This window comes from Mandrillus leucophaeus, unplaced genomic scaffold (assembly GCF_000951045.1).
Source record: "Mandrillus leucophaeus isolate KB7577 unplaced genomic scaffold, Mleu.le_1.0 Scaffold720, whole genome shotgun sequence".
Lineage (NCBI taxonomy): Eukaryota > Metazoa > Chordata > Mammalia > Primates > Cercopithecidae > Mandrillus > Mandrillus leucophaeus.
In genome coordinates this window covers 1,078,192-1,092,295 of record NW_012107809.1, presented here as the reverse complement: position 1 = coordinate 1,092,295, position 14,104 = coordinate 1,078,192, and the positions used below count along the sequence as shown (strand labels likewise).

Sequence of the window (14,104 nt, the reverse complement as noted above, 5' to 3'; positions counted from 1 at the left end):
AGAAGCTGACTAGATCTGAGCTGAAAAGAAGGGTTTTTTTTTTTTTTTTTTTTTTTTTTTTTTTGAGACAGGGTCTCACTCTGTTGCCCTGACTGGAGTGCAGTGGTATGATTTTTGCTTACTGGGCTCAGGTGATCCTCCCACCTCAGCCACCTGAGTAGCTGGGACTACAGGCACTCACCACCATGGCCGGCTAATTTTTGTATTTTTTATAGAGACAGGGTTTCACTATGCTGTCCAGGATGATCCCAAACTCCTGGGCTCAAGTGATCCGCCCTCCTCTGCCTCCCAAAGGATTAGAGGCATGAGACACCATGCTTGGCCAAGAAGGTAAAGCTATTTAATTGGTAGTTTTATCCTCAAAGATGAACAAGTGAAAACAGTATTTAAGATTCATACTGCCAGGTATTGTTATTCAGGCTTACTAAATTTATGATTATTTTATCTTACTTTACTAAAACAACTTAAACACTGATTTAGGGTTAAATATGGGAAGAAGTTGGTATCTGTAGTTTGGGACACAGCATACCAACTCAAATTTTTTTTCCCACGAAGTTGATACTAGAAATTCAGTATTTCTTTTTCATTAATGAAATTTAGTGTGTGTTTATAGCAAGTTTCTGCTTTTTAAGCAAAACAGAAAAAGTCAACACCCATCATTATGGAAGAAGAATCTAAAAGTGCTTTATAAATATTTTAAAGTTGTAATCCTCATAACAATTTTGTAAAGTAGTCATGTTATGATCCAAATTCTGTGGGCAAAGAATCTAAAAATCAGAGATTTTAAATGTGTCCAGGTTGACATTAGTTAGGAATCTGTGGAGCTAGGGTTGGAACTCTTGAGGGCCTAATTTTAAATATTTACCCTTTTTACTACCCTAATTGCCATACCATTCCATTTGCGTTTGCGTGTTGGTTATCTAGAGCAGGGACTAAGGAGGAAAAGATCCTCTGAGTACTTAAACTTTGTAAACTTAACTTTGCCTAAGACTAACTCTTTTACCATTACCTAGGTGAGACTGGGCTAGTTCTAAATGAATTGTGAATAGATGCATGTTTATCATATAGCTTCAAACTTGGGCAAGTTGCTTTTCTTTTCTCTGGATTTTTGAAGATGCATTTTAGTACAATTGAATTCACTTATTCTTTATTTCTGGTTGGCTATTTGGCTATTATGTGCCAGGTTTTATGCAAAAGGATCTTTACTAGGAGTTTTAAAAGTCACTATGTCATTTAATACCAGGATGTATAACTGAGGCCCAATGGAGATAACAAAAGGGGAAGAGCTATTTAGAAAATTATGTTAAAATCCAGATAAGGTTCCTGTTTGTTAGTTACTGTTAAAAAATATGGCTGGGTGCGGTGGCTCATGCCTGTAATCCCAGCACTTTGGAAGGCCAAGGTGAGAGGATCACCTGAGGTTAGGAGTTCGAGACCAGCCTGCCGACATGGTGAAACCCTGTCTCTATTAAAAATACAAAAATTAGCCAAGTGTAGTGGCAGGCGCCTGTAATCCTAGCTACTGTGGAGGCTGAGGCAGGAGAATCGCTTGAACCTAGGAGGCGGAGGTTGCACTGATCCGAGATAGTGCCACTGCACTCCAGCCTGGGCGGCAGAGTGAGACTCTGTCTCAAAACAAACAAACAAACAAAATGCATATAGAGCTGTAGTGGTTTATCGAGTTAAAACGGAAAATTTAGCCTTATCTTTTATTGTAGTAGCTTTTATATTTTTTCTTCTTTTTCTTCTTTTTTTTCTGAGATGGAGTCTCACCTTGTTGCCCAGACTGGAGTGCAATGGCACAATCTTGGCTCACTGCAACCTCTGCCTCCCAGGTTCAAACGATTCTCCTGCCTCAGCCTCCTGAGTAGCTGGGATTACAGGCACCCACCACCATGCACAGCTACTTTTTGTATTTTTGGTAGAGACAGGCTTTTACCATGTTGACCAGGCTGGTCTCGAACTCTTGACCTTGTGATCTGCCCGCCTCTGCCTCCCAAAGTACTGGGATTACAGGCGTGAGCCACCGCACCCGTCCTGTTTTCAATTTCTCTGTATTGTTTGGGCATGGCCTAGTTGGTCTAAAACCCAGTCAAAAGAAAGCTTGAACAATCTAAACTTTGAAGTCCTCTAAAAAATGAATAAAAATGATGAAAAGGCCAGAGTACTACTTTCCTATATTTTCACTGATTTGTATTGTTAAAAATTTCAAAGTAGACGTGCATTACTTTATAATAAACGGGAAACCCATTAAATGTACTTGATTTTTTAAAAAAACAGGTGTTAGTATTAAGGGATTGCTAATGCTAGTCTAGCCCTCTGGATGTCCAGCAAACTCCCCTGGATTCAGAAAAGAGTTCTGGGCTCTTAATTGGTGGTGGAGTGCATAGTGGGAAGAGGAAGATCTGCCTTCTTTCTTGCTGATCCAGGTTCAGGCCTTTTTGAAGAGTTGCAAAGGCACAAGGCGTGAGGTTACCTGGGGGCATGATCACAGTCCTCTTGGCTGTGTCTTTTTGGCATATAAAATAACTCCAGTGAGTGATGCTTAAAAATACTTGGTTAGGAAATTTTATCCCCAAATTTTAAATTGTTCTTGATGTTAAATATGGTGCCTAATAACTAATATTTATTTGCATGGCACATCTAGTACCCCATTTATATTAGTGATGAGTTTCTCATTAAGTAAGGTCTTAGGTTAAAAAATAAACTTTTTAAAAGATTATTTTATCTAGAGGAAATGTTAATATGTCAAATGACATATTCACATTGTTAATAACATGTGAATATGTCATTTGACATATTAACATTCGGCTTTCTTGAAGGCAGTAATTAAGCAGCAGTATGATGCTGTTGAAACAATTAACAGTAAAGCCATTTAGACTGATTCTGAAGTCATATTGAGATTTGTGTTAATTGGCCAATTGTGGTATGCAGAAAGTTCCTAAATACGGTCCTTGTGAACTGAATAATCATCAAAGGTTAGTAATGATTCTGCAAAGGTAGCAAGATAATGCAAATGTCATGAGTTTGGATTCTGTTTAACTGAATTTATATATTGGGACGGATAAAAAGCCTTCTTTGAATCTGTAAGGCAGTTTTCAGACATCATCTCAAGATTTGAGGAAATAGGTGTTGAAACAGTCTCTGAAAATAAAGACAACTATGACAGGAATAAAATTTTAAATGTGTGCATATCGCCACCAAGTGGCAGAGAAAGTATTGTTTGTCAGTTGATAGAGCTGCTGGGAAAGATGAGAAAATAGAGGCAACGTGTTTTATAGGGTATCTTTTTGTAGCAGCAGTTAAACTCTGTAAGCTAACCACTTACTGGTCAGACTTTTCACTGAGTGTTTGATACATATTGACCAACTGCCCAAATTTTTAAAAAATCATCAGTTTCACACACCTGGCCTAAAATACACCACCTAAGATATATTTTAGGCCAGGTGCAGTGGCTTGCGCCTGTAATCCCAATACTTTGAGAGACCAAGACAGGAGAATCCCTTGAGACCAGGAGTTCAAGACCAACCTGGGCAACATAGTGAAAGTCTGACTCTATCTTTAAAATTAAATAAATAAATAAGTAAATAAATAAAATAAAGATGTATTTGAGTTTTCTTCTGTTAATTTGGTGGCCTTTTATTTTTACCCCACTCCTTTTGGTTTCTTTTGCTTGTATTCTTGCCCTTTTTTTGTATATATATGCTGACATTTATTCAATCACTGTATTGTTACTGAAGTCTGGGCAACAACTTGATTTGTTTGCCGTATTTTAGGGGATGATGATATTGGGATGTTTAAGTTATGATTTTATCAGCAATATAGAAATAATTTCAATGTTTAGATTATTTTGGATTTGCTACTTTCTCCCATCATGGCTTTTTGAAATAATTTAGAGTTGATTTTTTTTTTTTTTTTTTTTTAAGACTCAGAGACTATTGAAAAGTCTTCATTTTTCTTATATTTATTACATGATTGGAAAGCACTTTCAAGATAGACCCTTGGTCATTGTTTTGAATAGAGAATTTTTTGTCAACCTGAATTTTACCGTTTCATGCATTTTGTCACAGTACTTTTGAGAAAACTAGCTCTACTCATTCTTTTATCATTTTAGCTCTCTTTATATTTTTCAGATGTGAAATTAAGAAGTACCACTTATGATAACTCATTGAGATTTGACTACTGTATTTGGCATACAGGTTGTGCATTCCCAATCCAAAAATTCGAAGTGCTCCAAAATCTGAAAACCCTGAGTGCCAACATGACCCTGTAAGAGTCTTCCTCTGTCATCTAGGCTGGAGTACAGTGGCACTATCTTGGCTCGCTGCAACCCCTACCTACTGGGTTCAAGCAATTCTCGTGCCTCAGCCTCCTGAGTAACTGGGACTACAGGCATGCACCACCATGCCTGGCTAATTTTTGTAATTTTAGTAGAGACAGTGTTTCGCCATGTTGGCCAGTCTGGTCTTGAACTCCTGGCCTCAAGTGATCCGCCCGCCTTGGCCTCCCGAAGTGCTGGAATTACAGGCGTGAGTCACTGCACCCAGCCTGGAGCATTTTAGATTTGGGGTGTTCAACCACTAAGAATAAATGCAAACAATCCAAGATCTGGAAAAAAAAATTGAAAACACTATTGGTCCCAAGCATTTTAGATAAGGAATACACAACCTGTACTAAAACACAGCTCTTTGAGTTTTATAGCTGATACACCAATTTACTAAGGAGTCCTAACATCAGTGTTCAATAGAAAACTAACAGGAGTTGTGTTTCCAAAACTGATGCCTTCTCAACCTCCTGAGAGTGTGCCAGCCTCGGTATTTGACTCTGTGCCATAGTAAGCATTGGGTAACTCCTAGCATTAGAAGCCAGAAAGCTCCCCTTTGTAGACTTGAACTGAACCCACTCCAAAACTAGCCCAGTTAATCCAGGCTTCCCTCCAAACTTAGAGTGACCTGGAACTGGGCCCACTACCTTGGCTGTGACCTTTATATCCTTGGCCTCAGTGTAAGTATACAGGCATGAAAACTGCTCTTTTCTATTGGATTAGATAAATGTGAGAGGACTACAGAGACTTCCCTCCTCACTCAGTTAAATCCTTAGGGCCTCCTTGGTCTACTTGTCCACTACCTCTGGCTTCGCTGCCTCTTAATCCCCCTCCTGCTGTCCACTCCAGCCACTCTGGTCTGTTGGTTATTTCCCCACTCTTGGTCACAGTCCTTCCTACCTCAGAGCCTTTGCACTGGCTCTTTCCTCTGTGGAAATGCTCTTGCCCCAGGTGTCCACATGGCTTTAAGTCATGACTCAAAGTCACCTTCTTAAGGAAACTTTTCCTGGCCACCTTGGGCTGTCCCCATTTCAAGTACCCCTTGCCTGCTTTATTTTTTTCTCCCCAGCTAACGGAGTACACCAGCTAACGGAGTACATGTGCATGTTATTTCACTCATTTATCTGTTTTTATTATCTCTCTCCTATTAAAGTGTAAGTTCCATGAGGACAGGAATTTTGTTTAATTTTTTTGGTTATTTTTACTGCTATATCCCCAGTATCTGTTACACACTCAGGATATAATAAATAATTTGGAGAATTGATGAATATTAAATAAACCCAGCTTACTTCTTGTAAGTCATATGTAAATTGCCTCTAAAGTAGTCTGGTTAGGGTTGAGCAAAAAGTAGGTTCTATTAATATATTTTGAGTCAATTCAGTAGATAATATTGTAGAGGCTGAGGGGGAAGCAAATAAGAAGTAGATATTACCACCTTCAAGAAGACCTAAGCACCAAATCCAGCCTACTGGTGTCTGCATGTGTGTGCATATATGCACATAAAGTTTTTTTTCTTTTAGTCTGCACGTTGTTGGCCTACAAAGTGTTAATAAGTGTAAATTAGTTGCCAAATTAAAAAAAAACTATTTCATACAAAATTTGATTTCAGGCATCTGTTGAACAATTGGAGGACGGGACCAACACTAGACCTGCATGCCCATAGTTCAGCCACGTGAGTGTGAGTGGATATATACACACCAGTGGCTAATTATCATTGCATTTAAGATCTGGGTTTTCTTATACTAGGATTAAGAAAAGTAAAAAATTTGGGGTACTAATAACAGTACAAAAAGTGAGAATGACAATGGAGGCTGTGTGTTTCAAGAAAGAAGAGAAGAAAACTACTTCTTTGGGAAACTAAAGGATATTCCTAATTTTTTTTAAACGACAGTCTCACTCTCACCCAGGCTGGAGTGCAGGTGCACTATGACAGCTCACCGCAGCCTTGAGCTCCCAGGCTCAGGTAGTCCTCCCACCTCAGCCACCAGAGTAGCTGGGACTATAGGTGCCTGCCACCATGCCCACTAATTTTTGTATTTTTTATAGACACGAGGTTTAGCCATGTTGCCCAGGCTGGTCTCAAACTCCTGGGCTCAAGCAATCCACCTGCCTCTGCCTCCCAAAGTGTTAAGATTACAGGCACCGTGCCCAGCCTGGATATTCCTGTTTATTGTATACATCATTCACCCATGTATATGACTTATGTGGCTACTATAGTTAATTTGAGTTTTCAGGCCCTCTAGAGAGATATGGCATAGATGTTTTAAAGTATGTACAAGTCAGCATTATAATTGAGCAAAGCTGAATTTACACCCTATATAAGGACTGAATTGATGGTCTGAACTGTGTAAAATATGAGCCTTGAGCTAGGCTTTGCAGTAGATAATATTTTTAATTGCTAAAGAAAAGATTATAAGAAAGTCATTCTCAGAAGAACTTGTGAGGGTGGTTTTTGACAACTAGCAAAACAAACCTATGGTATTCTGTGAGTTGAAAGAATATAGTGTATTGTTCTTTGAGCATGAAATATTTCTCAGATATCTACAGTGCACCAGGTGTTCCAAGTATATATAAAATTCAAAGATATGTAAAATACAACATTGCTCATAATCAGGAGATCCATTTACTTTTGACTCTTTTGCTTTTATTAATATTTTGGGTATTTCTGCTATGGACAATACTCTAATACAAATTTCCAGGTTAATTTATCCCATTAAGTTAATTTACCACATTAAGTTAAATGCAGTATCCATAACAATAATGTCACTCATTAATGATTGTGTCATTTTGAATAGGCCTTAATTAGTAATTACAGATTTTGTGGTGGTTTATCATGTTTTGTAATATGTTAGAGTGCACTGAATTTGCTGAACTCCAGTAGTTTAGAACTCTGAGCCATGTGAAAATACAAAGAGAAGTTCTGTACTCTAAAAAGTATTTAATCTAACTGTACGCGTAACTCCAGTATTTTACCTGAACAGATTTAGTTATTGTGGAAGTCTCGATTTCTGTCTTGTGGGCATGATTATTTGCATTACAAAAGGCTTCACCAAAATTTTTCTTTGGGAAATAGGTGCATTTCAATATGATTTTGTATTCATAATGTTCAAGAAAAGGAAATGCTTTCTTGAATCTAATTGATTTGAGCTTTTTGTTTTTTTCCCCCCATTATTCTTCAGGTTTTTTTGCCCTCCTCCTTGTGTGTATCTTATGGGCAGTGGATGGAAGAAAAAAAAAGAACAAATGGAACGCGATGGTTGTTCTGAACAAGAGTCTCAACCGTGTGCATTTATTGGGATAGGAAATAGTGACCAAGAAATGCAGCAGCTAAACTTGGAAGGAAAGGTAAATCAAGACTGCTAGTTCATCAGAAAGGGGCACCATGGTACCAGAATGTAGTTTTCATGTTCATTTTTGTGGTGGAGATTTTTTTCTTTAATAACTATTAGTAACAATTTCTGGAATATATAAACTAGGACCAAAAAGTATGCCTCTCAGATCACTTTGGTCTAGCCATTCATGAAGCTTATGCTGCTGACATTGGAAGATGGCATGCAGTAAGCTTCCCCAGCTTGCAAGCAGTTTTAGCAAATCAGATTTCTAGTGGAAGCCAGTAATAAATTTAGGAGGCTGATTGCTCATCTTCTGTTTGACAGAGGTTTGATACTCAAATCTCAACAAAAATACATTGTTCAGTAATGTTTTAATCTGCTGTTTTAATCTTAGTTTTATAGTAGACATGATGATATATACATTGTGGAAAGCATTTATCTGGGTTATAAAGATCATAAATGTTTACTTGACATCAGAGATACTATAGACAAGAACAGCCACAGTTGGTTATCCTCAAATTTTAGTGCGTAGCAGGGGTTCTTTAATTAATTTTCTAGAGAAAACAATTTATCAACTAGTTCTACTAATTGTATGAATTTAGAAAGCAGTCAATCTAGATCTTTTTTTTTTCTTCCCCTGGACGGGATTTTTACTCTGTCACCCAGGTTGAAATGCAGTGGCGCAATCTTGGCTGGCTGCAGCCTCCACCTCTCAAGTAGTAGAACCGTAGGTGTGCGTCACCATGTCCAGCTAACTTTTTTGTATTTTTTTGTAGAGACAGGGTTTCGCCATGTTAGCTAGGCTGGTCTTGAACTCCTGAGCTCAAGCAATCCACCCACTTCAGCCTCCCAAAGTGCTGGGATTATGGGTGTATGCCGCCGTGTCCAGCCAATCTATACTTTTAATATTGAAAGATAGTTTTTTATTCACTTGGGATTTACCTATGATTTTATTTTTGCTTGCTACTGTACTTTGGAAAATGGTTAGTTCTGATCTCAATTACTAAATGTCTTCTAAAATAGTGCATAAACAGCTGTCTCATTCGATGCATCTTTGTTGAATATTTTAGTGTTTGCTGTGTTGTAGTTGGCACTAGAGATATGGGTTGGGAGTAGTGTTGATGGAGATGAGCTAGGGGATATGTGCTCTCAAATTCAATTTTAGTGATTTTACAGATAGTACTACAGGTCTTAATATCAACCTCCTTCAAATTTAGCTATTTGTATGTCATTATATCTTTATAGTTTTTGTAAGTAAGGTTTGTTGACTATGTATTTTAGATTAGATTTGGGATACTTATTACAATAAAAGTTGTTTCATCTTAAACCAGTCAAACTGTTTCAAATTATGACCCCCGAGCTATAGTAACGAATATATTTAAGTGGTGCGTTAATCTAATAGATCTTAGTCTTGTCTCATCTGTTTTCTTGTTACCTAGGAAATCTCAGAGTTATATGCCTCCAGGCTTCACATGTAGACATTCAGTACTATGAATGAGTGGATCAGATAGGTAGTGAGAAGCCAGGGATTCTAGCTACCTGTGTATATATAACTGTTTAATCCTACTTCATAGCTCATTTTAACCAGTTCCAGCTTCCAGTAATTTTAAGTGAGGTAATACCAAATCAACCAACGAATAGTATCACTGCTTGTCTTTCGCAAGTATCACTTTGCAGCATTAGATTTGGTATTTCTTCTTCCTTTCAGGGAAATGTCTTTATTGCCTAAAGATCTTGTTTTCAAAGAGTATTTCTAGAGAGATGATTATATACCATTTTCTCTTCTAGAATTCCATTAGCTAATTTAACCTTTTAGAATAGCAAGGCAAATGTAATTTTAGTTTTATTTGCTTATTATCTATGAGTCAGTGACTTTTTCCTTTTTTTCTTTTTTTCTTTTTTTTTTTTGAAACGGAGTCTTGCTCTGCCACCCAGGCTGGAGTGCAGTGGCCGGATCTCAGCTCACTGCAAGCTCCGCCTCCCGGGTTTGCACCATTCTCCTGCCTCAGCCTCCCGAGTAGCTAGGACTACAGGCGCCTGCCACCTCGCCCGGCTAGTTTTTGTATTTTTTAGTAGAGACGGGGTTTCACCGTGTTAGCCAGGATGGTCTCGATCTCCTGACCTCGTGATCCGCCTGTCTCAGCCTCCCAAAGTGCTGGGATTACAGGCCTGATTCCTTTTTTTCTTAATGGAATTTGAGTAGTTTGTGGTCGGTGGCCTTATAGTTTTTTAAAAATAATAGTTCCCATAAAATTATCTTGGTTATGATTTTTGTGGATTCAAACTACTCATTGTAATTAGGGATATATTTCCTTTCTTTCCAAGGAGATATATGTATGTTTGTTTTTTTTGAACAAAATGCAGTTCTTTTAGTGTAGGTCTTACGATCCAACCTTCTTGGTTCTTTTTTTCCTTTCTTGTTTGCCAGTATGTGTTATTTATGCTGGATTTCAGTTATTTTCTCTTTCTGATATGGATCTTACCTTTTAATTTTAATACTCAAAATTAAGCGATCGCAACAGTTTTAAGCTTTCCCATTAGAATGTAATTACCTTCATTTAGATACACATTTCACTTTTGCTTCCCATGACTGTCTGCTTTAGTACATTGATACCCATTTTCACAGACCTCATCTTATGTTGCAGAAGAATTTCATTGTTAAGCTTAATTTGACCTTCATTGCTGTCATTTTTAAGAGTATGGCAGACCTGTGGGTGTAGAGGCTCACAGATGCCATCTCTGAGTGTGTTGGAGATCTTGGGTGCAAGGAGTGATGTGACTGCAAAGTACTGTTGTTTTTTTGTTGCTTTATCTTTCTTCATTTTGAGACAGGGTGCCGCCCTGTCGCCCAGGCTGGAGTGCGGTGGTGGGATCATGGCTCATTACAACCTCTGCCTCCGGGGCTCAAGCTACCCTCCCACCTCAGCCTCCTGAGTAGCTGGGACTACAGGCATGCACCACTATGCCTGGATAAGTTTTGTGTTTTTTGTAGAGATGGGTTTTACCATGTTGCTCAGACTGGTCTCAACCTTCTGGACTTAAGCACTCTGCCCACCTCAGCCTCCCAAAGTGCTGGGGTTACAGGCATGAGCCACCAGCCTGGCCTGTTTTTATTTTTCTTATTACTGTGATTAGCTTTATCTTATTTTTGTCTTCTACAGAGCAAAATCTCTCAAAGCTTTTACCGAACTTTTGATTTTTAAAAACTTAATTGAATGTATAATGTTCAAGATGGCACCTAAATTTTCTTATATAGCTTTGCTATGAGAAGTACAATAAATGATTGCAGTAGTTTTGTCTGCTACCAAAGCTGTCTGTGAGTAAAATTTTAAAAATAAAAACCTATAAGTCATTAACTGTTTCCTGAGTAGCATTTGTTCTGCTTTTTAAAAGGAAGATACAGAAGACATAGTTGAAAAAACTTGTTTAGCTTAATTTTAAAGTGGAATGTTGATCTTTAAAAAAATATAATTCAGATACTTTAGATATTTATACTGTGTTTCAGCATTATTTATCTTATCTGGAAAAGGACAGTAGTTTAGATCCCTCGCTGATTCACAGGGATCAAGAGAATAGGAAAGATTTTAGAATTGTCATATATAAGATAAGCAGTAGCATTTTGAAGTGTCTTTGCTGTTTGTCAAGTGCTGTATCTCTTAATCTTTTCAGTTATCAGAATTTAAATTCTAGTAAACTGACATAATGCCTTGAGCATTTTCTCTAGTACCTTTAAATTCAGTTCTTTTAGTGGTACATATGAATCGCCCTTTTGTGCAGTTAACCATTTTAAAAATAGTTCTTTAGAGTAATGCTTATATAATCTCTTTCTGGTTAAGACATTTTATAGTCATCCAGTTTGTCTTGCATTGTTTTCCTCAAACTTATAAGTGATTACTCTAGTGTTCAGCTATATAAAGAAAAACATTCTATGCACTGTTTTAAGAAGAACTACTGCTAAAATATTTTACATAATTTGTTGAATTGTGATGCCTTTTTTTTTTTGAAGACAGTCATTGATTTTTTTAACTGTAAAGATTATTTTAAAAGTTACTGCTGTAACATTGAGTGATAATTCCATGACACAGTTGTAGAGCTATGTAAAACAAGAAAATACTGTTTTTTAAAACGGTCTTTTAAAGAAGATACAATAGATGACAATGTTTGTGTTTTATAGACTTTATAAGGAAGATTTTGTACTTTTCAGAAACCAATTTCAGTAAGTTTTACAGTTGATAATTTTTGTAGTTGGTTTTATCAGCTATCCATTGGAATTGTTTTTCTTATTATTACTTAAACTATGGCCATCTGAATTGTAGGTACTACATAAACAAACAAGGTTTTGCTGCTATTAAAACTTTACTTTTCTTTCACAGAACTATTGCACAGCCAAAACATTGTACATATCTGATTCAGACAAGCGAAAGCACTTCATGTTGTCTGTAAAGATGTTCTATGGCAACAGTGATGACATTGGTGTGTTCCTCAGCAAGCGGATAAAAGTCATCTCCAAACCTTCCAAAAAGAAGCAGTCATTGAAAAATGCTGACTGTATGTATGCTTTTTTTATTTGTCCCCAATTTCTACCATGAATTAATAAGACAGACTCTTTGTTAAATTAAAAATGGCCTTTTCAATAGCCAATTAATTCTTTACTAATATTTTTGTGGCCCTGTTTATTGTCTCTCTTTTTTTAATCGTAAATCGACAGTATGTGGTCTGATGAAGCAGTTCTTAACCAGAGTTGGTTCCTTAGTGCTCCCAGGACATTTTGGGGAAATGGGAGGTTTTCTCCTTCTGTTGTTATGGTGACTGGAGGGGGTGATGTTGTTGGCTTTGGGTATCTTGAGCCTATGATGCTGAATTGAATGTCCTACAGTGTCCAAGGTAGTTCCAATTCCACAAAGAATTGATCTACCCACAGTGTCAAAAAGCACCCCTTTGAAAAACACTACTAATTAAATGGGCTTTTTGGCAGGCCTTCCTGAGAATCTAAACAGAATTTTTAATGTGGTTACTCTGGCAGAGACTGCTGTCTCATCAGCCTATTTTTAGACTACCAGAGAAGTATACTGTCTGTGTGAACTATAAATTTAACCTTCACACCCATTTTTCTTTTTTTAGCTTTTTATTATGGAGACTTTTTTTTTTTGAGACGGACTCTCACTCTGTCGCCCAGGCTGGAGTGCAGTGGCAGGATCTCAGCTCACTGCAACCTCCACCTCCCAGGTTCAACCAATCCTCCCTGCCTCAGCCTCCTGAGTAGCTGGGATTACAGGTGCCTACCATCATGCCCAACTGATTTTGTATTTTTTAGTAGAGATGAGGTTTCACCATGTTGGCCAGGCTGGTCTTGAACTCCTGACCTCAGGTGATCCACCCACCTCAGCCTCCCAAAGTGTTGGCATTATAGGCGTGAGCTACCACCCCTGGCTGAGACTTTCAAATTTATATAAAAGGGAGAAACCAGCTACCCAGCCTCAACAGGTTTTATCATTCTGTTTCATTATCTCCATCACCACCAACATCTCTTTGTCTTCTAATTGCTGAAGTATTTTAATGTAAATCTTACCGTATCCTTTCAACCAAAATTTCTGCAATAATGACTAATACATGCCTTTTTTTTTTTTTTGAAACATCGTTATACCTAACAGTTGACAGCAGCTCTTCAGTGTCATCTAATATCCTATTTCATGTACAGATTTATCAGATTGACCCAGAATGTCTTTTTATAGTTTTTTTGCTTTGTTTTGTTTTACAGTGGTTTGTTCAAACACGGGTTCAGACAAAGTCTACACATTTTAGTCTGTAATAGTTTCTTCTCACCCTGTCACACCTTTGTTTTCCTTCTGTGTCATTTATTTGTTGAAGAAACTGGATCATTTTTCTGTTGTGGAATTCCATATTCTGGGTTTGGCTGATTACATGTTTCTCTGTTTCTCTCATTTTCCATGAACTGGTGGTTAGACATAAAGACTTTCAGAACTAGTTGGTAAAATATACATTCATTTCCTTTGGAAGTCATAATATTTGATTATCCCCTTTTTTTTTCATGTTAGGATTGATTATAGTAGTTCAGCTGTCGTTAGTCTATTCTACCCATAAAGTTCCTCAGCAAACTTTAACCTAATGGTTTTAATAGCCATTGATGATGTTTAAATCCATTTCATTAAATGCAAAGAGGTAATATTCTAATTTTTTAAATTCATAACTTCTGCATTTGTTAGCTGGAGTTTTTTCTACAAAGAGGAACTTTGCCATATCAGCTATTTGCTTCAATTGTAGTATGTAATGAAAAGGTAGGATTAGTTGCTTGTTTCCTCATTTGCAGAACAATGATAACATTCCTTGAAAGAGACCAGTGGGGTTTTAGAGTTTTTGTTTTGTTTGCTTTCTTTTCATTTTGTTTTATTATGAGCTCATGGGTTTTTTTTTTTTTTTTTTTTTTTTT

The 14,104-nt window shown here is 37.3% G+C and overlaps 1 protein-coding gene across 4 annotated transcripts in view; it reads left to right on the top strand.

Annotated features, from left to right (window-relative positions):
* The window catches only part of RBPJ (recombination signal binding protein for immunoglobulin kappa J region), a 121,173-nt gene that overhangs the window by 94,717 nt on the left and 12,352 nt on the right, over window positions 1-14,104 (top strand). For all 4 annotated transcript variants that reach the window (XM_011965349.1, XM_011965346.1, XM_011965347.1 and 1 more), the window contains 2 exons: window positions 7,504-7,669; window positions 12,030-12,204. In XM_011965349.1, the coding sequence (XP_011820739.1) occupies window positions 7,504-7,669; window positions 12,030-12,204 (341 nt within the window). The remainder of the gene's footprint in view (window positions 1-7,503; window positions 7,670-12,029; window positions 12,205-14,104) is intronic.